General features: G+C 39.7%; 1 protein-coding gene across 1 annotated transcript in view; it reads right to left on the reverse strand.

Moving 5' to 3' along the window:
• Positions 1 to 27,164, reverse strand: part of LOC100662406 (cytochrome b5 type B) — a 39,168-nt gene extending 12,004 nt beyond the window's left edge. Inside the window, exons 1-3 of the mRNA XM_003417051.4 lie at positions 26,899 to 27,164; positions 5,510 to 5,638; positions 4,809 to 4,838 (exon numbers count right to left, since the gene is read on the reverse strand). Coding sequence (XP_003417099.1) covers positions 4,809 to 4,838; positions 5,510 to 5,638; positions 26,899 to 27,060 — 321 coding nt within the window. The 5' untranslated portion in view covers positions 27,061 to 27,164. The remainder of the gene's footprint in view (positions 1 to 4,808; positions 4,839 to 5,509; positions 5,639 to 26,898) is intronic.
• Between the last annotated feature and the right edge of the window lie 747 nt (positions 27,165 to 27,911).

Here is a 27,911-nt window from a genome sequence, read left to right on the forward strand (position 1 = left end):
CATTAAGTCTGGTCTTTTTATGAGAATTTGGGGTCTGCATCCTACTGCTCTCCTGCTCCCTCAGGGGTTCTCTGTTGTGTTCCCTGTCAGAGCAGTCATCGGTTGTAGCTGGGTACCATCTAGTTCTTCTGGTCTCAGGATGATGTAGTCTCTGGTTCGTGTGGCCCTTTCTGTCTCTTGGGCTTGTTCGGAGACAGCAGTGTTGAATAGCTCCACTGTACTCAAAGAAGTTACCAGGCCTGGCCTTGACATTCTTTCAGGATTCTATAAATGCAGGAATTTCATGGACAACAGGTCTTGGTGCAATGGTTCCATCCATGCACTGCTGTAAGTATCTACCAATAGTATTACATGTTGTCATTTGTGTGTAACTGGCCACCATGCACACTCGTTCCATCTCTTTCTTGGGAGACCCAAAGTCAGTGCTAACTAAATTATGGACAAGTGATCCAACCCACAATTGTCAATTGATCCAATCTAAAACTAGCCCAGCTGGATAAACTACTAGTAAATTGGCTGCATCCTTGTACTTGTCCTTCCTGATAGATACCATAAAGGTGCTGTACCTCTTTTGAACTTGTTCCACATCACTACGAATTTCTGCTGAAGATCCAAAAACAACTCCAAATAACACATCACAACCAAATTTATAAATTGATGCTACTTCAAGAGCAATCAAGGGCAGTAGTTTGGAGGGGTCCCAGCATTTGGGGTAAAACGAAGCTGTTCCTTTGACAGTTCCCCATTTTCACCTGTAGATATATAAGCAGATCTGATCTTGACTCCTGTACTTGCCAATGCTTCATGTAGACCCTCTATTAAATAACATAAGAATGTAAGTCCTGGAGCTGCTTCATTAAACCTACTTCTCCACACTGGGTCAAAAAAGGTCTTTACATTAAGAGCCAAATCTTCCAGTTTACCAATACCAGGACCCTTTTTGACTGTTATTTTCTGTCAGTACAGCAATTCTTCCTCTAAGGGGCTGCAGTTTGTTCTAGTCCTCCATTGCTGGTCTGATGGTTGCGTGATCCTTGGGAAATGTTCTAAGGCAAAAAGTTTTTTAATTCTGTATTATCCATCTAACAATAAAACAAAGGTGACCATCGATTATTTACCTGCGTTCTACATGAACACAGGTAATGTTACAACATGAAAAGTGGTTTCTAAAAAACTGGGAAATGGTTCCTGAGTTGAACTCTGGAAGAGCAATGTTGTGTTTTTTTCAGGGAGGTGGAGAGGGAGGTTGTGGAAGAGACACGGGGTTGTGGAGGTGGGAGAGGAGAACTGAAGAAGTAGAAGGGAGAGGAAAAGGGAAATGAAAAAACATGTACCATAAGGCAAAAGACACCTCTTAGTTAGGCTTAAAAATGACGTCTTCACAGAGGCACAGACACCCTTAACCAAGAGAAAGGAAAATGATTAATGAAATGAACTTGACTTCCATTTCTTGATGCTGAATGTTTAAACCAGACATAGAAAAATGAAGAAGAAATAACTATATCCTAGACCTGGAAGTGCTTATTTTAAACTTCTGTAAGAAATAAATCTGATGAATCAAGAATTTCTTCCTAGAACTGAAATCACAGCTCTGTGAGAACTTATGTAGGTGGTCTTGAAAAATTTCCAAAAGGCTTTCTTTGCCTGAACCGCCTTAAGTACAGCAGTGTGATTGGAAACACATAATAACCAGACTCTTAGTGGAGACATGTTGTTTGGCCACGATAAAAATGCTGCCTTTAGTCAATGTTTAACCTAAAAGCAGGGGCTAAACTACATTTAAAAAGACTTCTAAATTATTACTGAATTACTAAAGGGTTTCTTTTTCTGTATATCGCACAGAAAGTCCAACACTCAACAGTATTTTTTGTTTTGTTTTATTTTATTGTGTTTTAGGTGAAAGTTTACAGTGTAAATTAGTTTTTCATTGAAAAATCTATATACAAATTCTTTTGTGACACTGGTTGTAATCCTCGTGCTGTATCAGTACTCTCCCTCTTTCCCTTTCCACTTTGGGTTCTCTGTGTCCATTTGTCCAGCTTTCCTGTCCCTTCCTGTGTTCTCATCTTTGTTTTTGGGCAGGTGTTGCCCATTTGGTCTCATATAGTTGACTAAAACGTTCCTCAGGTGTGTTACTGTTTGTTTTGTAGGTCTGTCTAACGTTTGGCTGAAAGGTGGACTTCTGGAATGGCTTCAGTTTTGAGTTATCAGGGTGTCTGGTGGCCATAGTCTCAGGGGTTCCTACAGTCTCTGTCAGATCAGAAAGTTTGGTCTTTTTTTTGTGAATGTGAATTTTGTTCTGAATTTTTCTCCCACTATCCAGATCTCTGTCAGAGCCGTCAGTGGTGGTAGCTGGGCACCATCTAGTTCTGAGCTCAGGCTGGTGAAGGCTGTAGTTCATGTGGTCCATTAGCCCTTTGGACTAATATTTTCCTTGTGTCTTTGGTTTTCTTCATTCTCCTTTGCTCCAAACATGATGGGATCAACAGATGTATTTTAGATGGCCGCTTGCAAGCTTTTAAGACCCCAGGTGCTACTCAGCAAAGAAGGATGTAGGACATTTTCTTTATGAACTATGTTATGCCAGTTGACCTAGATGTCCCGAGACCATCGTCCCCAACCCCCAGCCCCTGTAACTAGGTCCCTCAAAGTGTCTGGATATGTCTAGGAAGCTTCCACGACTTTGCCTTGGTCAAGTTGTGCTGCCCTTCTCTATATTATGTGTTGTCTTTCCCTTCACCAAAGTTAACTTGTCTACTGTCTAGTTAGTGATTTCCCCTCCCTCGTAACCATCGAAGATTGTTTTTTTCTGTGTGTAAACCTTTCCTAGGGTTTTTATAATAGCAGTCTCATACGATATTTGGGATTGACTTATTTCATTCGGCATAATGCCCTCCAGATTCATCCATGTTGTTGAGATGTTTTGTGGATTCACCATTGTTCTTTATCATTGCATCAAGAGTTTTAATTCAGCTGAGACACATCTCTAATTCTTTGACCTATATAAGGCAGACAGTGCTTTCCACAGAAGAGAATCAAAATTCTTTAAGTTTTCAAATGAAAAAGATGGGCATTCAGTATCCGATTGTTATGTTGTTATGTGCTGTGGAGTCGATTCCGACTCATAGCGACCCTACAGGACAGAGTGCAACTGTCCCATAAGGTTTCCAAGGAGTGGCTAGTGGATTTGAACTGCCGACCTTTTGGTTAGCAGCCGAGCTCTGATTAGTATTCTAAAAAGTTTAGTGCTGGGGCACCTACTTATTTATATACGGGCTACTTAAAAGGCAAATTCTGCAGTCTCACCTCCAGAGTTTCTCGATCAACATCAGTGAAAGCCCAGGAAATAACACATTTCAAAAAACAGGCCAAGGGATTCTAGTATAGGTGGTACAAGGAAAAGAATTTGACATACAGTGCCCTTCATTCCTAAGAATGGTCTTAACTATCTACTATACCACCAATGATGACGTGCAACAAAAAGCAATTTGCAGACTTCTAGATATCATAATTACAAAAACATTTTTTCTCTGGTTTTAATATAAAGGCTTCTCTCACGGTTACATGCAGAAATGGATTACGTTTCCTAGACACAAGATGCACCTCTTGCACAAACGGCAAAACCCTTTGAATCCAACGCTGACCTCTAAGAGTGAAGTTTTTCGGCAGGTCCGATACACTACACGAGGCCACGCTTAGTTCATGTTTTACCTTAACAGAATAGAACTGGGGACTCAAGAATGAATACTACATGTGTCAGGAGGGGAGCACAAACAAGCCAACAGAGCTTACAAAGCAATTAAAGAAGCATTTCATCCCCCTTTTGTAAGGCAGTCAATAGTTCAGAGTAGCAGAGTGTAGCAAGCATGAGCGTTAATTTACACAAACACTCTGGATTGTCTGGATTGCAAAGCAACAGATGGCAGACACTGTCAAGCAATCTCCTGAGCTGAAAGAATTCGTGTGTCCAGGCCAACTTTAATTGCTCTATCAAATCTGTTCAGTAATGCTGGCTCAATAGGAAAGAAAAGCAAGAAGGTAGAAGGAAAACGGAGGGAACATCACTTACATGATATTCTAGGTAGTACCAAAGCTTCTGTCCCTTTAAATTATAAGGAATAGAAATAGCTATCTGAAGGGCAGAAGTCAAGGAAAATAATAAGGGAACAAGGGAAACGAATCAGCCAGCTGGTGGGAGTCAGAAAGGCTTTCATGTTTTCTTCCTGGTAAGTAATGTAATGCATATTAAAGTCTTCAAATACTTAACCTTTTGTTTTTGCTCTATTATTGAGTATATGAAAAGGGTGTGGGTCTATATGAGCCTACAGGATAAAAAAAATTAAATTTGGGAGACAGGGATAAAAATGCCTGTTCTAGTCAATTATTTCAGTCTACAATTTCATTAAAATTAAAGAGAAAGACGATAACTTATAAGAGAAAATCAACTTTCCAATTCTTTTTCCAACACTGAAGCAATTATTATCACCTATTCTATGCACTGTAAGAGATACTTTTCTACAACGGAACCTATAAACTAATTTCTTTCAAAACCATACACCGCACAGTTTTAGGGTTTCATTTTTTTTAGCAAGGAGAAGCATTAATGAAATGTTTCCTACTGTTCAAGACTTTGCTATTGCTTCTCCTGGGATACTTACTGAGTCCAGATTCCTGAAAAAAAATAGAATGTTTGCTTGGGGGGGAAAAAAAACACTTCTCTTGCTAAAACATTTTAAAAAATCAATTCTATCTCAGTGAACAGGAATATAAACGCTTGGAACACGCAAGTGAAACTGATGACTTCTTACCTTGCTACTGTTGTCAGTTTTAAGGTCACTCTGTTAAAAAGAGAAAAACAAATAATATTTTAAGACATATCCAAATGAACTAACTCTCGCTATGTGCATGTTTCTAATCTTGGAACATGAGACTACTTTCTGAGAGTGAATTCTCCGGGAGACTTTAGAGTCTGTAGAAGGGTGATGGCTCCCACTCTGAACATATCTCAAGAGTCTCTTGTTAGAAAGATGTCTGTTTTAAAAAGTCACTGCTCCGAGGGGTAGTTTTCTTGTTAACAAGAAACTTACAAGAACTATCAAACCACATAGCAACCCTATATCACAGAGCAGAGCTGCCCCACAGAGTTTCCAACGGGCGCCTAGTAGATTCAAACTGCCAACCTTTTGGTTAGCAACCGTAGCTCTTAATCACTATGCCACCAGGGTTTCCCTATTTTAGGTAGAAATGTTATTAACTGTATTACAAAAATAAATAAATTGATCATAATAATCCAAAATCAATTTCCTTAACTTCTCAGAGAGACTACATGTGCTGCTTTGCAAATGAGAAGCTATATCTTAGCACAGTAAGACTGGAAAACTTTGGAAAAAATTTAGCCTGAGGTCTAGACTGAATGGGTTTCCATTATAATAATTCATTCTCCCATCCTGTTCTGTGGCTATTCAGTAATGTAATCTCCATAAGTGCTCCTAGCCCAGTTGGTCCTTACCGGATGGACATCACCAATATAGTACTGCTTTAGCATTTCTCTGGCATCAAAGGAGTGGCCTACATCTTCAAAACTTTCACTTGCATCTACACCAGCTTGTTCCAGCAGAACCTCCTCTCCACCAGGATGCTACAAGGAAAAGATATTCAATGAAAGCAAACCAGTATGTTTTTCCTTTCCCCTTCTCTTCTCCTTTTGCCCTAATGTTCGACTTGCTCCCCTTCTAGAAAATCTTGATTATTTAACAAAGGAGAAAAAGACTGGATCAAAATCTACTTTTTTCCACTTAATAAGTACCAAGCTCCCTCAACTTCAATAATCAATACCCAGCAAAAAAATCTTCCACCACTTCATTTTTCTTTTTTGTAATTTTCTTGGAGATAAAACTGATAAGACCTAAGATTCACCATTTTTAAGTACACAACTCAGTGGTTTTTTTTTCTAGCCGATCCACAACGCTATGCAACCATTACCATTATCTAATTCCAGAACATTTCCATCACTCCAAAAAGAAACTCCATACCTGTCAACCCAAAAACCAGTGCCGTCGAGTCGATTCCAACTCATAGCGACCCTATAGGACAGAGTAGAACTGCCCCATAGAGCTTCCAAGGAGCGCCTGGCGGATTCGAACTGCCGACCCTTTGGTTAGCAGCTGTAGCACTTAACCACTACCTGTCAACAGTTGCTCCCAAATTCCTCTATCCCCATTTCCTGGCTACCACTAATATTTTCTGCCTCTACAGATTTGCCTATTCTGGACATTTCATACGAATGAAACCATTCAATATGTTTTTGTGTCAGGCTTCTTTCACATAGCATAATGTTTTCAAGGTACATCCACATTGTAGCATTTATCAGTATTTTTCCTCATGGTGACCCTATTTGTGTCAGATTGTGCTCCACAGGGTGAACTGTGCTCCGTAGGGTTTTCAATGGCTGATTTTTCAGAAATAAATCACCAGCCCTTTCTTCCAAGGTGACTCTGGGTAGACTCAAACCTCCAACCCTTTGGTTGGCAACTAAGCAAGTTAACTATTTGCACCACCCAAGGACTGCAAGAGTAAGACAGCCTCCACTTAGTTATTACCGTATTTTTTACACAAATAACATGCATATCTTAGTCATCTAGTGCTGTTATAACAGCAATACCACAAGTGGACGTCTTTAACAAAGAGAAATTTATTTTCTTACAATCTAGTAGGCTTAAGTCCAAATTCAGGGTGTCAGCTCCAGGGAAAGGCTTTCTCTCTGTCAGCTCTGGTGGAAGATCCTTGTTATCAATCTCCTCTGGACTGGGACATTCTCCGCATAGGAACCCCAGGTCCAAAGGATGTACTGTGCTTCTGGCACTGCTTTCTTGGTGGTATGAGGTCCCTACCCTCCCCCCCCCCGCCCCTGCTCGCTTCCCTTTCATCTCTTGAGAGATAAAAGGTGGTGCAGGCCACCCCCCAGGGAAACTCCCTTTACACAGGATCAGGGATGTGAGCTGGGTAAGGGTGTTACACCTCACCCTAATCCTCATTAACCACAGGAAGAGATTAGGATTTATAACACAAATGAAAATTACATCAATTACAAAATGGAGGACAACCACACAATAGTGGGAATCATGGGCTAACCAAGTTGACGCATATTTTGGGAGGACACATTTCAATCCATGACAACACATATTATACTTTGTCAACTGTGCAACCCCACCAACGCTGTTTTCATAAGCACCCTATGTTGTGTGTTACACGGGCAAGCACATTATTTACACGGGTCGTTATTTGCAAAAGAATATGGTATAACTGAAACCATTCGGCTGGGTTAAGTTTTGTCTTAGAATTAAATGATTAGTTTTGCCCTGGAATATGCTCTATGTATCTAAATTATGTAAGATATTTTTTCCTTATGACACATCTAAACTATTACGTTGCCTTTCAGAGTAAAAGGATAATGAGCAGCTTGAGATATTTCAGGGAATGATTGAATTTATGATTTCCTACACAGCTCTTTCTACAACTACAGAGGACTTTCATTTTCACCAATCTCTCATCACAAGCGTAAATAAGTAACTAAGCAAAAAAAAGCACAACACTTTAAAAAAATTATAGAAGTAAAAATCACACTGCCATGTGGGAAATTTGAAGGAAAAAAAACCAGAATAAAGAATCAACAAGTCTTATTAATAGAAAAAGTACAGTTAACATTTTGGTGCATAAAATTCCATTGTTTTCCCTGTGCATTCACTGAATCATTACTTTACAACTTCTGTTATTTACTATTTTATGTACTAGATTGTGAGACATAAAACATCTTGTGTTTTTATAAAAGTGAATTCATATAATATGTACTGTTTTATAACCTGCTTTTTTCACTGACACAAGGAGGATCAGAGTGGTCAAAAAAGTCCTATGTTAGAAACCCTCGCGCCCAAATATGGTCTTAATACAGATGGCTGAGAACAAGAAAAAAAATTCCAGGGTATCCTTGGCTTCTGCTTTAGAGCTCTATCATCTTCAGATATTATTATCTAAAATCAAACGGAAGTAAAACTGGGGAAATTTGAATAAGCTCTGAAGACTGTATCAAGGTCAAATCCTGGATGTGATACTGTGCTATAGTTTTGCAAAATGTTACTAGATAAAACTGGACAAAGAGTACAAGGGATCTTCGTATTATTTCCTACAAATATATGTGAATCTACAATTCTTTCAGCAAAAGTTTCAATTAAAACAAAAATCAAAAGGAATTCCTTTAGTATATATCCAAGAGGAAAACATATAAATATGTGTATGTTGTTGTTGCTATTATTAGGTGCCGTCAAATTGGTTTCAGCTCATAGTGACTGTAGATACAACCTAAGGAATCACTGCCTGGTCCTACGCTACCCTCACAACGTTGTTATACTTGAATTCATAGTTGCAGCCACTGTATCAATCCATCTCACTGAGGGTCCCTCTCTTTTTCGCTGACCCTCTACTTTACCAAGCATGATGTCCTTTTCCACAGACTGATCTCTCTTGATAATATGTCCAAAGTACATGAGGCGTAGTCTCACCATCCTTGCTTCTAAGGAGCATTCTGGTTGTACTTCTCCCAAGACAGGTCTGTTCATTCTTTTGGTAGTCGATGGTACGGTCAATATTCTTCGCCAATACCGCAATTCAAAGGCATCAACTCTTCAGGCTTCCTTATTCATCATCCAGCGTTCACACGCATGAGACCACTGAAAACACCATGGCTTGGGTCAGGTGCTCCTTAGTCTTCAAGGTGACATCTTTGCTTTTTAACACTTCAAAGAGGTCTTTTGCAGTAGATTTGCCTAATGCAACGTGTCTCTTGATTTCTTGACTCTGCTTTCATAGGTGTTGATTGTGGTTCTCAGTAAAATGAAATCCATGATAACTTCAATCTGTTCTCCATTTACCATGATGTTGTTTATTGGTCCAATTGCAAGGATTTTTGTTTTCTTTATGTTGAGGTGTAATCCATACTGAAGGCTGCGGTCTTTGATCTTCATCAGTAAGTGCTTCAAGTCCTCTTCACTTTCAGCTAGCAAGGTTGTATCATCTCCATAACACAGGTTGTTAATAAGTCCTCCTCCAATTCTGATGCCGTGTTCTTCATATAATCCAACTTCTAGGATTATGTGCTCAGCATACAGATTGAATTAAGTATGGTACAAGGATACAACCCTGATGCGTACCTTTGCTGATTTTAAACCACACAGTACCCCCTTGTTCTGTTAGAACTGCCTCTTGATCTATGTACAGGTTCCTCATGAGCACAATTAAGTGTTCTGAAATTCCTGTTCTTTGCAATGTTATCCATAATTTGTTATGATCCACACAGTTGAATGCCTTTGCATAGTCAGTAAAACACAGGTAAACATCTTTCTGGTATTCTCTGCTTTCAGCCAGGATCCATCTGACATCAGCAATGATATCCCTGGTTCCAAGTCCTCTTCGAAATCCAGCTTGAGTTTCTGGCAATTCCCTGTTGATATACTGCTATAGCTGCTTTTGAATGATCTTCAGCAAAATTTTACTTGCTTGTGATATAAATGATAATGTTCGATAATTTCTGCATTTGGTTGCATCACTTTCTTGGGAATAGGCATAAATATGGGTCTCTTTCAGTTGGTTGACCAGGGTAGCTGTCTTCCAAATTTCTCAGCACATATGAGTGAGCACTTCCTGCGCCGCATCCATTTGCTGAAACACCTCAATCGCTATTTCGTCAATTCCCGGAGCCTTGTTTTTTTGCTCATGCCTTCAGTGCAGCTTGGACTTCTTCCTTCAGTACCATCAGTTCCTGATCATATATGACCTTCTGAAATGGCTCAACATCAACCAATTCTTTCTGGTATAGTGACTCTGTATTCCTTCTGCTTTTGATGCTTCCTGCATTGTTTAATACTTTACCCCATAGAATCCTTCAATATTTTAACTTGAGGCTTGAATATTTTCTTCAGTTATTTCAGCTTAAGAAATGGCAAGTGTGTTCTTCCCTTTTGGTTTTCTAACTGCAGCTCTTTGCACAGGTCACTATAATACTTTGTCTTCTGAGCTGCCCTTTGAAATCTTTTGTTCAGCTCTTTTACTTCATCATGTTCCTTTCACTTCAGCTACTCTATCTTCAAAAGCAAGTCTCAGAATCTTCTGACATCCATTTTGGTGTTCTCTTTCTTTCCTGTCTTTTTAATGACCTCTTGCTTTCTTCATGTATGATGTCCTTCCACAACTCGTCTGGTCTTTGGTCATTAGTGTTCAATGGTCATAAGTGTTCACTAATTCGGTCAATTAGTGTTCAAATCTATTCTTGAGATGGTCTCTAAATCCAAGTAAGATACATTCAAGGTTGTACTTTGGCTCTCACAGGCTTGTTCTAATTTTCTTCAGTTTCAACTTGAACTTGGATGTGAGCAACTGATAGTCTATTCCACAGCCGGCCCTTGGGCTCGTTCTGACTGACGATACTGGGCTTTTCCATCATCTCTTTCCACAGATGGAGTCTATTTGATTTCTGTGTGTTCCATTTGGCGAGGTCCATGTGAAAAAAAAAAAAAAAATTTTTTTTTTTTTTTATGTGTATAGTCGCCACTTATGTTGCTGAAAAAAGTATTTGCAATGAAGAAGTCGTTGGCCTTGCAAAATTCTATCATGTAATCTCCAGTGTCACTTCTATCACCAAGGCCATAATTTTCAACTACCAATCCTTCTTCATTTCCAAACTTTGCATTCTAATCACCAGTAATTATCAGTGCATTCTGACTGTATGTTCGATCCATTTCAAACTGCAGAAGATGGTAAAAATCTATTTCTTCATCTTTGGCCTTAGTGGTTGGTGCATAAATTTGAATAGTCATATTAACCAATCTTCCTTGTAAGCATATAGATATTATCCTATCACTGACAGCATTGTACTTCAGGATAGATCTTGAAATGTTCTTCTTGACAATGAATGCAATGCCGTTCCTCTTCAAGCTATCATTCTCAGCATAGTAGACCATATAATTGTCTGACTCAAGATGGCCAACACCAGTCCATTTGGTAATGCTTATGATATCGATGTTTATGTGTTCCATCTTATTTTTGATGAGTTCCAATTTTCCTAGATTCATACTTCATGAATTCCATGTTCCTAAATTTTTTATTATTATTAATGGATGTTTGTAGCTGTTTCTTCTCATTTTGAGTCATGCCACCTCAGCAAATGAAGGTCCTGAAAGCTTTAATCCATCCATGTCATTAAAGTCGACTCTACTTTGAGGAGGCAGCTCATCTTCCGGCACTGTATCAGTGTTCTGCTGCTATTCATAAGGTTTTCACTGGCTAATTCTTTTCAGAAATAGACTACCAGGTCCTTCTTCCTAAGTCTGGCTTAGTCTGGAAGCTCAGCTGAGACCTGCCCACCATGGGTGGCCTTGCTGGTATTTGAATACCGGTGCCATAGCTTCTAGAAATCCTGGTGGTGTAGTAGTTAAGAGGTACAGATACTAACCAAAAAGGTCAGCAGTTCGAATCCATCAGGTGCTCCCTGGAAACCCTATGCAGCAGTTCTACTCTGTCCTATAGGGTCACCATGAGTTGAATCGACTCAATGGCAACAGGTTTCATTTGGTTTTGGCATAGCTTCCAATATCACAGCAACATGCAAGCTCCCACAGTACAACAAACTGACAGATGCGTGGGGGCGTGGGTATATATGTATACATATGCAAACACACAATATATGTGTACATACACACACACACACACACACACACACACGATAATAGGGGCATTATTTATTATGGCCTTAAACTAGAAGCAACCCAAATGTCATCAATACAAAGTGAATAAATCACGGTATAATCATGAAATGGAATCCTAATCAGCATGAAAAAGAATGAACCGCTCCTACATGCAACAACAAGAAACTAACATATTGAACAAAAGGAGCCAGACACAAAAGAATATGTACCATGACACTCCCATTTATAAAAAGTTGAAAAGCAGGAAAAACAAAGCTACAGTGTTAAAGTCAATACAGTACATACCTCTGGGTATCTGGGTATGAGGAAAGAAGCAGTGACTGGAAGGGGCATAATGAGGACTTCCAGGGTGCTATAATGTTCTAGATGATGGCTGTCCAAGTGTGTGACACTATATACCTGAATCTCAGGAATATCTAATTAAGTGGAAAAGTAAGTTCCAAAATATTACATACAACATTACATAAATACAACTACAACTTAAATATATATGTATAAACATTTATACATACTTTTCAGGAATACATCTGGATGCAACAAAACTAGGAAAGCATGGAAATAATGAACATGGAAATTGGGGTGATGTTACTTTTGGTGGGCCAAGAGACAAGAGGAAATAAGGGGTAGAAGACCATTTATTTATTAAAAAAAAAAAAAAATTAGATCCAGGTTATTGCCAAGTTCCTAACTTTTGTACTGGGTGGTGCTTTCACAGGTACTTATTATACTAAAAATAAACAAACAACTACATTACCTAATGAAGTGCGTGCATTATGCAGAAAAGGCATTTGGAGTTAGAAGTCAAGATAGTGGTTACTTTTGGGAAGGAGGGAGGGGTACTGATTGAGAAGAAGCATTTCTAGAGAGAATGCTAGTACCATTCTCTTTCTCAACTGGAATGGTTGTTTCCCAAATGTGCTGACTTTATAAGAATTTGTTGAACTGTACTTTTAGGATTTGTGCATTTTTCTGTAAAAAGATTTAAAAAATATTTTTCTTAAAAACCATGTAGCTGAAATTTGTAGAGAAGAAACACCTGGATATGTTTATTGACTGGACACAAAGCAGAGTTTTAAAAATTGTTTTTAGTTGCAGAACGCTTTTCAGGCAAAATTTTGGATGGAAGCCCATTACATACAGCCAAGATGTGATTAAAGTGCACAGCAATCTTCAAAGATCAATTTGGAAACCACCAACACAAACAAAAGGAGAAATAAGCCTAGATTTCAAATTAGGTGATGCCAGTGGCAGAAACAGGGCAGAAAGTTTCGGAGGAAGACAAGTTTAATTTCAGTCATGCTAGGTCTGAGATACTAGAAGGAAATCCAAGCACAAGGGGCTATGCTCAAACAGGTCTACAAAGAGCATACTTAGAAGCTATCAGCACACAGTGTGTGACAGTGGTTAAGAAATGGTTAAGTGGTTAGCAAATTTAATGTAGCTATAAAAATGTAAAATGTACCAGATATAAAGTTGTCAGGCAAAGAAGGACAAAAACTAGAATAATGTATGGGGGGTTCTAGATTACAAAAAAATTTTGAACTTTTATGCTTCAAAGGACACTATCGAGAAAGTGAGAAGACAACCCATGAAATGGTAGAAAGTATTTGCAAATCATGCATCTGATAAGAGACTTGTGTCTAGAATACATAAAGGATTCTTACAACTCAACAATAAAAAGAGAATCCAATTAAAAAATGGTCAAAAGATATGAATAGACACTTCTCCAAACAAGATACACAAATGCTAATAAGCACATGAAAGGATGCTCAGTATCATTAGTCACTAGGTAAATGCAAATCAAAACCACAATGAGTCACCACTTATACCCACTAGGATGGCCGTAATAAAAAAACAAAAAATAACAAGTGCTAAAGAAGATGTGCAGAAACTGGAACCTTCCTACACTGCTGACGGGACCATGAAATGGTGCAGCTGCTGTGGAAAATGCTTGGGCATTTCTTCAAAAAGTTAAGCACTAAGTTACCACATGATCTAGAGAGTCCACTCCGAGGTATACACCTAAGATCAAAGTCCACACCAAAATGTGTACACAAACGTTCACTGCAGCACTACTCACAGCAGCCTAAAGTGGCAATAACCAAATGTTCATCGACTGATAAACGGACAAACAAAGCGTGGTTATGTTTATACGGTGGACTATTTCTCAGGATCAAAAGGGAATCAAGTGCTAATACAAGCTACAACACGGATGAACCCAAAACATGCTAACTGAAAAGGAGCCAGTCGTAAAAGGTCCACTGATATGAAATGTCCAGAACAAACGAATCCATACAGACAGAAATAGATTAATGGTTGCCTAGGACTGGAGGGATTTGAAGAGTGATTGTTAATAAATACGGAGTTCCTTTCTGGGGCGACAAAAAAGTTCTAAAATTTGATGGCAGTAACGGTTGCACAAACATGTAAATATACTGAAAACCACTGAACTGTACATTTTAAAGGGGTGAATTTTATGGTATATGGATTATATTACAGTAAAGCTATCACACACACAAAAAAAAGACGGCATTTTAAACCTTAAATCAAAGAGATTGCCTGAAGACTTCTTAAAACCAAACAATTGTTTAGTTTAACCCATAAAAAATGCCTGCCTTGAGCATTACGCTCTTTTAAGAACTATCTACATGGGATCAAATTGACAACCCACCCACTGCTGTCGAGTCGATTCCAACTCATAGAGACCGTATAGGGCAGAGTAGAACTGCTCCATAGAGTTTCCAAGGAGCGCCTGGCAGATTTGAACTGCCGACCTTTTGGTTAGCAGCCATAGCACTTAACCACTACACCACCAGGGTTTCCAAATTGACAATGGCAAAGATTAAATAAGAACCCTAGGCGGTAGTGTTTATGTTAATGGTGGAAGAACAATTCGGAAAAGGAGGGTGAGAATGGTTGCACAACTGGAAGAACATAATCAATGTCAGAGTATTGCACATGTGGAAACAGCGGATTTAGTGTATGTTTTGCTGTTTATATTCTCAACAACAATAACAAAATAAATAAAATTTTTAAAAAAGAAAAATGTGGCCATGACAGGCCATTTTAGAAAGGCTGCCAAATGCTACAGAGAGGTCAAAGGGGGATGAAAGCAAAGAAAAAGTCAGTGTGTTGTTTGGGAAGAAGGTCAACTCTCAAGTTGTAGAGGATGGAAGCCTTCTTATAGGGCTCTGAAGTGGAAATAGAGGCATAAGCATAATACACTAGTAGGTGAGTGGCTGAAAGAACAGGAGGAAGAGGAGGCACTGGATTAAGAGATGTTATCTTTAAGTCAGGGAGATGCATTCAAACCTGATGACAAAGAACAGTTTGATGGAAAAAAATAAGAGGAAAGAAGTTGCACAGGCATGGGGTTTGGTTTCAGCTGCAAAGGAATGTAACACAGGGCACAGATTCGAAGGGCAAAAGAACAGCTCTTCATCTAAGGTTAGGTAGAAGAGGCCTGGATGCAGAGAGAAGCACAGATAAAGAGACTTCTGTAAAGTGTCCCCCACCCCTGGCAATTTACCAGTGAAGCGTAGAGAGTACATAAATCTGAAATAGTGGCTGTAAAAAGTGTGTGAGGGAGCCAATGAGACCATGAGACAAAAGTGATTATCTGCCAAGTGTGCAAGTCTGTGCTGAGGTGGACCTTCCTGGTTTCACAGCATTTTCCAGCACCATTTCACTGCCCAGAGAGTAGAAACCAAAGTGGGGACAGTGAAGCAGATGATTCAAGGCTGAAGGCTGACATGTAGAACTGAAAAGCTGAATGGGTGAGAAAACACCTTTGTGCCACTAGTGGTGTAAGATGCATTAAAAATCACCAAAAAACCCAAAACCCGTTGACGTCGAGTTGATTCCGGCTCATAGCAACCCTATAGGACAGAGTAGAACTGCCCCATAGGGTTTGCAAGGAGCATCTGGTGGATTCAAACTGTTGACCTTTTGGTCAGCAGCCGAACTCTCAACCACTACGCCACCAGGGTTTCCAAAAATCTATTACAGTTATATTCAAGTAAAAAGAATATACCTGAGGTTTTTTTACAGCCATCGTGGGAAACAGTTTGGCAATCAAAAAGTTAAACAAAGAACTACCACATGACCTAGCAATCCCAATCCTAGGTACGCCCAAAAGAACTGAAAGCAGGAATGCAAACAGAAACCTGTATACCAATGTTCACTGCAACACTAGTCACAATTGCCAAAAGGTGGAAAACAACCTAAATGTCCGTCAACAGATGAATGAATAAACAAAATGTGATACAGGCAGTCCTCGGGTTACTAACATAAGGACTGACATAAAGCCTATTGCATTAAAAATCTGAGTTAAATACAGTAGTTCATAAACATTAACCTTTAATCATGATTTTTTTTCCTATCTAAACTGTTTGAAGTTTAATTTTTTTTACAGTACTGTACACCTACACACATGTGCACATACAAAGATTCTCTCTCCAGTACAGTACCGTATGTAGTTACTTTTGTTATTACTATATTATTATTGTTATGTACTGTGTTGTTATGTTTAAGATGTTTTAGTGTATTTGGAAGTGCTTCTTAAATGTTTTATATGCAGAGAAAGGTAAGATATATGCTGTATACTAAGACAAACATTGCCTAGCTGATACTAAATAAGAACAGTATGTACCTGTTCCAACTTACCTACAAATTCGACTTAAAAGACAGACTTAGAAACGGATCTCATTCGTAGCCTGGGGACCGCCTATATGCACAAACAACAGAATAGCTTTCAGCCACAGAGAGAAATGAAGTCCTGACACATGCCAAAACGTGAACAAATCTTGAAAATATTACCTTGAGTGAAGTCAGCCAGCCACAAAAGGCCAAATATTGTTTGATCCTGCTTATGTTAAATGGGCAAATGTAAAGAGACCAATGCTTATTAGTGGTTACCACCAGTGGCAGAAAGGAGAGGTTAAAATGGGGTCATGGCTGAGGGGGGCACTGGGTTTCTGTTAATGGTGGTGGAATAATCTGGAAATGGACAGAGACGATGAACATGATGCACACATTCAATGTCATTGAATTCTATGTGTAAAACTTGGTGAATCAGCAAATGTTTTGTTGTATATTTTTACACACACACAAAAAGAATACAACTGATGTAACTTGAATTACTTAAAAGGAAAGTGTTAACAATCTAAAAGTACCAACATCTTGCCCTTCTTACTTCTGAAAAAGATTACTTCCCTATGTCAAATAAGTATTCTTTCAACAAATTTCAATATTAATTATCCCTCTTCAATCTAAAAAGACCTGTCCATTCAAGGAAACTTTCTGAACTACATTTTCATACTCTCCCTTGATCATTCAATTATTCAAGAACCTCGATAACCTCAAAAACCTTAAAAATTAAGGATTAGTGATTATATTGGATTCTTTCCAGTTGGACAACACTACACCCATTCACGAGACTACAATCTTGGGACTGTCAGGAAATTTCTACCCAAATCGACTCGACGGCACTGGGTTTTCTGGGTCCCATTTGATATTATCAGCCACTAACTGATTGTGACAGTCCAAGCTTCTCGGCAAGTTGGAGCACATGGCAAAGAAAGTATTAAAACTTTGTAGCATACTCAAAAAGGAAAAAAAAAAAAGAGATTTTTAAGTGAAATGTTAAAACTCAAATTAGTTAACAGAGAGAGATATACTACTATTACAGTAACAATCCAGGTTAAATTTCTAGCTACCTCAATCACTGAAAAAACAAGGAAACAAAGGTGGGGGGAGGGGCCGAACTCTCTGGAAGTCAGAAATAACTGGCATGATTTCAGTCATTTGGACTTGACTTTTATTTTACATACAACTAAAACCCACCAACGTCATACCAACGAGTATATCAGAAACTATAAAGTTGAAGGGGAAAGCAAATGGAGCATAGGAGACTATGGAAAAAGGCAGAAAGGGTATTGTATGTATGCTATAAGACAGAATAAACAATGTTCTCAGTAACGGTCCCAAGTCATCAAGACAAATGCATTTGTATCCCAAACTGTCTGTTTTTAAAGTCTTGAAAGAACATGTTTTTAGAAAGATTACCATCAAACTGGTTAAGATTTTAAAAAACAAAAACAAAAAACTGGGGATAGGCAAAGATTTCTTAGAGAGGATACAAAACCAATAACCACAAAAGAAAAAAGTGATAAATCAGATTTCATCAATGTTAAGAACTACTCTTCAAACACTTACTTAAGCTTTAGCTATCTGAAAAATTAACTCAAATGAAAATCCTAATTCCCTAATGACAGATATTAATGCAGCATCACTGAGCTGTTGAAGTTTATATCAAACTTCTCTTCTCATTGAGAATTCTGTTTATATTCTGATTCAGCAAGAAAGGCAGGTACCAACTTGAGAAAAGGCTGAAAGCTTCCCGTTCCCAACCTCTTATGAATAAACAATAATGCCCCACTGGCAGCAAAAGACTATATGAGAACAAGTTCGGTTCAACGTGAAGCTGAAGGACAGAGGAGACACACCCAGGGATCTTTTTATTCAGTATGTGTCCTACAGATGGCAACTGACATCTAAAGCTCTTAATTAACACACCGCTAAGCCTGCAGTGTAACACCCAGAAACAAAAGGATTTAATTCACTTTGTTCCTATGAAGGTCATGATGACAGTACAGAGTCAAAAGCTCAACTTCCAATTTTATCTACCTACCTACCACTTAATGTGAAAAAATTAGAAAATGCTGAGGTCAGAATTTACAATTAGAATATATTGCTTCTCATACCTGAAAAGAAGACATTTAAATGTAAGGTCTACTACCTAATCTGCCTAGCCCTAGACCACTACTAGTCTAAAACATATATACTCTTAGCAAAACTATAGAGAGGATAGATGCTAACTATGTGGGGTATTCCATTCCTGCTTAAAATTGTGAAGATTTGGAAAATCAGAAACAGTATCTTAACAATATTGTATCTTCCAGTCCATGAGCAGACTATCGCTCTCCATTTACTTAGGGAATTACAATCATCTGCATAGATTTCTTTATTTTCACATACATGGCCAGGCCACATATACAGACACTGCATCCTGAAGATGATTTATTTTTCAAAAGCTTCACAAGTAATTCTGAGGCCCAGTCAGACTTGAGAAGCACTGCTTTAAAAGTCTGTCATTCGGCATAGTGAACAACCCACCCATTGCCATCCAGTTGATTACGACACACAGGGACCCTACAGGACAGACTAGAACTTTCCCATAGGGTTTTCCAGTGCTGTAATCTTTACGGAAGCCAACTGCCACATTTCTCCCGAGGAGGAGCAGCTGAGTGTTTTAACCTCTGCGTCACCAGGGTTCCTTTCAATGTCATTACGGAGGTACAAATCAAAACTACATTGAGACACCATTCACACCCACTAGGATGGCTATGATCAAATAAAAGGAAAATAACGAGTGTTGGCAAAGATGTGAAGAAACTCGAACCCTCATTTGTTGCTGGCAGGAACGCAAAATGACGCAGCCACTGTGGAAAACAGTTTGGAGATTCCTCAAAAAAAGTTAATAGTATCATATGACCTCGCACCCCCACGTGTCTGTCAGTTTGTTGTACTGTGGGGGTTTGAGTGTTGCTGGAAGCTATGCCACCGGTATTCAAATACCAGACTCAAATACCAGAAGGGCTACCCATGGCAGACAGGTTTCAGCGGAGCTTCCAGACTAAAACAAACTAGGAAGAAGGACCCGGCAGTCTACTTTTGAAAAGATTTAGCCGGTGAAAACTACATGAACAGCAGCAGAGGACTGTCTGTTATAGTGCTAGAAGACAAGCCCCTCGGGCTGGAAGGCACTCGAAAGACAAGTGGGGAAGAGCTGCCTCCTCGAAGCAGAGTCCACAGACCTTAATAAGGATGGATGGAGTCCAGCTTTCAGGACCTTCACTTGCTGATGTGTCAGGAATCAAAATGAGAAGAAACAGCTACGAACATCCATTAATAATAGGAACATGGAATGTATGAAGTATGAATCTCGTAAAATTGGAACTTGTCAAAAATGAAATGGACAAGGGCCCAAAGTCCATCAAATGGGGAAAAGACAGTCTTTTTAATAAATAGTGCTGGCAAAACTGGATGTCTAACTGCAAAAAAATGAAAACAGGACCCATACTTCACATCATACACAAAAGCTAACTCAAAATGGATCAAAGGCCTAAATATAAAGACAAAAACCATGAAGCTCATAGAAGTAAAAATAGGATCAACGCTAGAGGCCCTAATACACAGCACTAACAGGATACAAACCACAACCAATGACACACAAGCTCCAGAGGATAAGCTAGATAACCGGGATCTCCTAAAAATTAAACACTTATGCTCATCAAAAACTCCACTAAAAGAGAACCTGCAGACTGGGAAAAAAAATTTGACTATTACAAATCAGACAAAGGTCTGATCTGTAAAATCTGTAAGAAAATCCAAAACCTCTACAACAAAAAAAAGACAAATAATCCAATTAAAAAATGGGCAAAGGAAATGAACAGACATTTCACCAAAGAAGACATTCAAGGGGCCAACAGACACATGAGGAAATGTTCATTATCTCCAGCCACCAGAGAAATGCAAATCAAAACCACAATGAGATACCATCCCACCCCAGCATTACTGGCATGAATCAATAAAACAGAAAATGACATGCTGGAGAGGCAGCGGGGAGACCAGGACTCTTACGCACTGCTAGTGGGAATGCAAAATGATACAACCATTTTGGAAAACGATATGGCACTTCCTTAAAAGGCTAGAAATACCATATGATCCAGCAATTCCACTCCTAGGAACGAACATATCCTACAGAAATTAGAGTCATCACATGGACAGACATATGCACACCCATGTTCACTGTAGCAAAAAGATGGAAACAACCTACATGCCCATCAACAGATGAATGGATAAAAAACTGTGGTACATACACACAATGGAGTATTATGCAACGATAAAGAACAATGATGAATCTGTGAAGCATCTCATAACACGGATGAATCTGGAGGACATTATGCTGAGTGATACAAGTCAATCACAAAAGGACAAATATTGTATGAGACCACTACTGTAAATACTCATGAGAAGGCTTCCACACAAAAAGAAACAATCTTTGATGGTTACAAGGGAGAGAGGGGTAGGGATGGAAAAATACTTAATAGACAATAGGTAAGTGGAAATTTGATGAAGGGTAATACAGTGCACAATACTGGGGAAGCCAGCACAACCTGTACAAGGCAAGGTCATGGTAGCTCCATAGACACAGACAAACTCCCTGAGGGACCGAATAGCTGGGCTGAGGGCTGTGGGGACCATGATCTCAGGGAATATCTAGTTCAACTGGCATAACACAGTTTATACAGAATATGCTCTACATTCTACTTCAATGAGTAGCATCTGGGGTCTTAAAAGCACGTGAGCAGCCATCTAGGATACTCCACTGGTCTCACCCCTTCGGGAGGAAGGAAGAATGAAGAAAACCAAAGATACAAGGGAAAGATTAGTCCAAAGGAGTAATGGACCACATCTACCACCGCCTCCACCAGACTGAGTCCAGAACAATGAGACGGTGCCCAGCTACCACCACTGACTGCTCTGACAGGGATCACAATAGAAGGTCCCAAACAGAGCTGGAGAAAAATGTAGAACAAAATTCTAACACAAAAAGAAAGACCACACCTGCCAACCTGAGAAAGACTGGAGAAACCCTGAGAATATGGTCCCTGGCCACTCGTTCAACTCAGTAATGAGCTCACTCCTGAAGTTCACCCTTCAGCCACAGATTGAACAGACCCAAGGAACAAAAAAAGACTAAAGGATGCACCAACTCTGGGGCAGGGACCGGATGGCAGGGGGGAACAGGAAAGCTGGTAATAGGGAACCCAGGGTTGAGAAGGGAGAATGTTGACATGTCGTGGGGTTGTTAACCAACGTCATAGAAAAATGTGCGTACTGTTTGATAAGAAATTAGTTTGTTCTGTAAAGCTTTATCTAAAGTACAATGAAAAAAAAGACTAAAAAAATGAAATGGAACACATAAACATCAATAGCATAAGCATTACTGAGCTGAAATGGACTGGTATTGGCCATTTTGAATCGGACAATCATACAGTCTACTATGCCAGAACAGCAACTTGAAGAGGAATGGCGTTGCATTCACAGACAAAAAGAACATTTCAAGATCTATCCTGCAGTACAAATGCTGTCAGTGATAGGATTATATCCATACACGTACAAGGAAGACCAGTTAATACGACTATTATTCAAATTTATGCACCAACTACTAAGGCCAAAGATGAAGAAACTGAAAATTTTTACCAACTTCTGTAGTCTGAAATTCATCAAACTTGCAATCAGGATGCATTGATAATTACTGGAGACTGGAATGCAAAAGTTGGAAATAAAGAAGAATCGGTAGTTGGAAAATACAGCCTTGGTGACAGAAATGATGCCGGAGGTCACATGATAGAATTTTGCAAGACCAATAACTGCAACGGGTTTTTTTAAAATAACTACTTCATTGCAAATACCTTTTTTTCACCAACATAAATGGCAACGATACGTGTGGACCTCACCAGATGGAAAAGCTCAATATTATCAATCAAAACAACACCGGGGCCGACTGCGGAACATACCATCAACTGCTCACATGCAAGTTCAAGGTGAAACTGAAGAAAATTAGAACAAGTCGACAAGAGACAAAGTACGACCTTGAGCATATCCCACCTGAATTCAGAAACCATCTCAAAAATAGATTTGATACGTTGAACACTAATGACCGAAGACCAGACAAGTTGTGGAATGACATCAAGGACATCATACATGAAGAAAGCAAAAGGTCATTAAAGAAACAGGAAAGAAAGAAAAGACCAAAATGGATGTCAGAAGAGACTCTGAAACCTGCTCTAGAATGTCAAGTAGCTAAAGCGAAAGGAAGAAATGATGAAGTTAAAAAAGTTGAACAGAAGATTTCAAAGGTCTGCTGGAAAAGCCAAAGTATTATAATGACAGGTACAAAGACCTGGAGAGAGAAAACCAAAAGGGAAGAACATGCTCTGCGTTTCTCAAGCTGAAAGAACTGAAAAAAAAAAAAATTCAAGCCTCAAGTTGGGGAAAACAATAAACGACACAGGAAGCATCAAAAGATGACGGAGTCACTATACCAAAAAGAATCAGTTGACATTCAACCATTTTAGGAGATACCACATGAACAGGAGCCAATGGTACTGAAGGAAGAAGTCCAAGCTGCACTGAAGGCACTGGCGAAAAACAAGGCTCCAAGAATTGATGGAATACCAATTGAGGTATTTCAACAAACAGATGCAGTAGTGGAAGTACTCACTTGTCTATGCCAAGAAATCTAGAAGACAGCTACCCGGCCAACCAACTGGAAGAGATCTATATTTATGCCTATTTCCAAGAAAGGTGATCCCATTGAATGCGGAAATTATTGAACAATATCATTAACATCACATGCAAGTAAAATTTTGCTGAAGATCCTTCAAAAGTGGCTGCAGCAGTATATCAACAGGGAACTGCCAGAAATTCAAGCTGGATTCAGAAAAGGACGTGGAACTAGGGATATCACTGCTGATGTCAGATGGATCCTGGCTGAAAGCAGAGAATACCAGAAAAATACTTACCTGTGTTTTATTGACTATGCAAAGGCATTCAACTGTGTAGTCCATTACAGATTGAAAGAAAGGGATGTAAATCTTCCCCATCTCGTCTAATAGAAACTGTATCCTTCAGACCTGTAGGCCAAAAACCTTGGTGGAATCCTTGACTCCTTTTCCTTTCACTTCCTAAATCTAGTGCATCATTAAATCCAATCAACTCTACCATCACTACACATCCAGAATCTGATGCTTTTCACTTCCTTCCCATTGCCACCATCCTGGTCTAAGCCACAATCACCTCTTGCCTGAATTACTGTTAACAGCCTCCTAACTGGTCTCCTCCATTCTGCCCTTGCCTTCCTTTAGTCACTTCTCATTGTACAATCAGAGTGAATTCATTAAGTCACAGTATGTCACTCTTCTGCCCAAAAGTATCCCATCTCAGAGCAAAAGTCAAAGCCCTTCCTAAAGCCTGCAAAGCCCTACATGATCTGCCCTTCTCTGACCGTGCTGACATCATCTACTACTATCCAGCCACAATGGCCTTTCTCACTGTTCCTCAAACACACCAGACATGCTCCTACCTCAAGGTGTGAGCTTGTTCCCTTTGCCAGGGATGTTCTTCCCCCAGATATTCAAATGTCTAGCTCTCTTAGCTTCCTTCCACCCTTTATTCACTTAGTCAAGTTCTCAGCAAGTCAATCCTATATAAAATTTCGACCCCTCACTGCTACCCATCCATTCCCACACATACCACAGTCCTCTTTCCTACGTTCTCTTTAGTACTTACCACGACCTAACATAGTATATATTTGACTTATTTACTTTGCTTATTGTCCCCCTCCACTAGATGGTAATCTCCATGAGGGCATAAATGTTTGATTATCCCCAGCACCTAGAACGGTATCTGGCACTAAACCCATTGCCATCAAGTCGATTCCAACTCATACCAACCCTGTAAGGACAGAACTGAAGTGTCCCATACAGCTTTCAAGGCTGTAAATCCTTATGGAATCAGACTCCCATATCTTTCTCCTGCTGGGCAGCTCCAGGGTTTGAACCCCTAACCTTTCGGTTAGCAGCTGAGCACTTTAACCACTGTGCCACCAGGGCTCCCTATCTGGCACTTAAAAACCCAAAAGCCCAAATGCACTGCTGTCAAGTTGATTCTGGCCCTATAGGACAGTAGAACAACCCTATAGGACAGTAGAATTGCTCCACAGAGTTTTCAAAGAACAGCTGGTGGATTCAAACTGCTGACCTTTTGGTTAGCACCTGAGCTCTTAACCACTGTACCACCAGGGCTCCAATCTGGCACTTAGCAGACTATAATACCTGAATGAGTAAATGGGTAGATACATGAATGAATGTATAGGCTTGGGATGAGCAACAAAGTAGGAACAGACTACAGAACAGATAGGAATGGATAACTACAGGTAAAAATCTGTAGCTCACGCTTCAAAGGAAGCCCTGATGCACCTGTGATGTCTCTTGGCTCCACCAGAATGTGGTGAAACTCGTTTGCAACCACTACTTGAGATGGAATTAACATTCTCTACAAGCACTGAGGGTTTCCTCCAAATTCATTATCTATTCTGAATCAATCAAGAAGAAATTTAGGGGAAATGAAACCACAAATGAAAAAGGTGACTGCCTACCCATTATGAATTATGCTTTAATATGCTATAATCCACAATTGAAACTTATGAGGTAAACACCAGAAAACACAGCTAAGACTAGAATTTTGAAGGAATGCCAGGTAGGCCAGAGAAATCAAGGGCTTTATCTAAACCAGACTCTGCCACTAATCAAATGTATAACCAGAAAGAATCTCTCTGAATCTGTTTCTTGTAACCACAAATACAGGTCACTGCTATCCAAGTCTCTCCCACCTAGATGTTTTGAGAATGCAATGAAATAATGGGAAAGCACTTTTAAAAGCATAAAATAACCACATACCATACAAATACAAGAAGTTACTAAGTTCTAAGATGTTAATTTACCAGCCACCAAGATTTACTAAAAACAGTGTCTTTTTTTTTTTTTGCAAACTTTAAGTTTTATAAGTTTTCATAGAATTATGAGTCAGGATGTAAAGACTTCCTCCCTAGTCCCCAAATTAATGATAATAATAATAAAATTTTTTTTATTACTTTATTTGCTCCAGAGAAAAAAACTAATAGAAATAAACTGTTTCTCAGTTATAGTAAGGTCATATTACACAGGTGTATCCAAGGAATTAACAACAACCAAAAAAAAAAAAAAAAACAGTTGCCATCAAGTCAGTTTTGATTCATGCAACCCCATGTGCATCAGAGTAGAACTGTGCTCCATAGGGTTTTCAATGGCTACTTTTGGGGGAACTAGATTGCCAGGACTTTCTTCCAAGGTGCCTCTGGGTGAACTGGAACCAGTAACCTTTTGGTTAGCAGCTAGAGCATTAATCACTTGCTCCACTCAGGGACTCCAGGAATTAACTACAAGGTTATTAACCTATTTTTTAATATTAAATGATCCATTGAATTGTACATGTGAAGAATGCTGAAATGGTAAATGTTTTGTTACACAAATATTTACAATTAAAAGGAAAATGAAATGACTCCCCAAAAATAAATACAATGAAAGCCTCAAATTAATCTTAAGTGGCAGCATCCCAGTGGCTGCCCTGAGGTAGGGGTGAGAGAAATCACTGCAAAGGAGGAAGAGGAAACTTTTTAGGGTGATGGAAATGCTCTATTTCTTAATTGAAGTTGTAATTACATGGTGAATACATTTGTCAAAACTCATCGAACTGTACATTTTAAATAGGCGTCATCTGTTGTATGTAAATTATACCTTAACGAAGTTAGTTTAAAAAAAATTAAAACCTCTGTCCTGTTTCCTGAAATTAAAAAAAAAAACAAACACACACCTCAGTTGCACCACGGCCTTATGGAGAACTTATGTAATGGAATCCAATACATCAGCTTTGAAGAGTTAAGCAAGGGCATGACACAAGCTGAGTTAATGGCAAAAAAGTCACCTCATGACCTTCTGGCCTGAAGGTTAACTCAAACTAGGAAAAAAAAAAAGCATTATCGGAAAAACAAATGTCAGCTTTTTCTCAAGAAAATAAAAGCCAAAAATGCTATTTCTTCAAAAGTCACAGGTTTGGAGCCCTTCAGACTTCGGTTTGAATCCCTGCCCTAGGCCGTTAGGTGTCATTGTGACCTTCAGAGTCCGCAACTTTTCTAAGCCTCAGTTTCCCTTTCTGTAAAATGGGGATAACGGTGGCTTACAGCTTAGCCTGGCGCACAGTAAGCGCTCAATGCATGATCGTTACTATTATTTAAGGCACCAGAATTCAGCGCCAGCAGGAAAAGCCCCGTTTTTCCAAGGCTTGTGGTCTCTTCCGTACGCCTTACCGCCTTCGGCAGACCTCATTCCCCTCATACGCACACTCCACACAGTCTTTGCTGGCTCGACCACCCCTCACCCCTGTAGGCCCTAGCGGACGCCCACCTCCCAGACCCCACCTCATCTAGAAAGCGGGTAACATCGTAGACTCGCCCGTGGATCACCAGCCATATTTCCTTCGAGGAGTTGCGCTTCGCTACCTCCTCCAACCGGTAATAGGTGACGGAGGTCTCGACCCCCTGCCCTTGCTCGTCACTGCTGCTGGCTTCCACGGACGCCATTGGGCCAGGAAAACCTCCTTACCGCTACCTGGATTTCGGCAGCTAACTTCTTGAGGTACTTTCCGCTCTCAGCCCTCCCCGGCTTCCGTAACCGGGGCCCATAAGGCCTTCGGAGGCTCCTAGCAACAGCCAATCACGCCTCGGAATAGTTGCTGGTTCGTTTTCTTTTCACCAATGAAACCAGACGTCCAGCTCCCAAATCTGCCCACTCGTCGCCCAGCACAGGCCTGGTTCGACGTGAAACTAACCAATAAAGGTTATCCAACCTCTCCAGCTTTGCCAATCAGATACCGTGATTTTGGAACGGCACCTATTGGAGACGTGGAGACGTATTGACAGCTGTCACATCTGCGGAAGTTCCCCTGCACTGGGTGTATCTGACTGCAGGGCCCTGGGATACCAGACCGATTCTCTTTCCTTCCCGCTTCCCTTTCTTTCACCATGGATCCCTCCCTAGTCTCGCGAAGTCACGTTTTCCCCACTGCCTGCGTAGCCTTTTTTCCAGCCCTGGGTTTATAGCATTCCTCTCTTGTCTCCAGACTGTAATTTGGGGAATCTGTCTCTCTAAAGCTGTTTCCTCATAAAAAATGGGCAAAATTACCTCTACCTGACAGAGTGGTTTGGATGATTTAATAAAGGAGAATGCGTAAAGCCTCCGAGAACCCTGATTTGGGGTATGGAGTTTCCTAAGTTTCTGCTATTACGAAGAATCTGATCTTTAAATTATTTGGTGATCAAAATATATATGTTGTTAGATGCCCTCGAGTTGGTTCTGACTCATAGCGACCCTGTGTACAACAGAAAGAAACATTGCCCAGTCCTGTGTCATCCTCACAATCATTGTGCCTGAG

The sequence above is a fragment of the Loxodonta africana genome, chromosome 21 (assembly GCF_030014295.1).
Source record: "Loxodonta africana isolate mLoxAfr1 chromosome 21, mLoxAfr1.hap2, whole genome shotgun sequence".
In the NCBI taxonomy this organism is placed as follows: domain Eukaryota; kingdom Metazoa; phylum Chordata; class Mammalia; order Proboscidea; family Elephantidae; genus Loxodonta; species Loxodonta africana.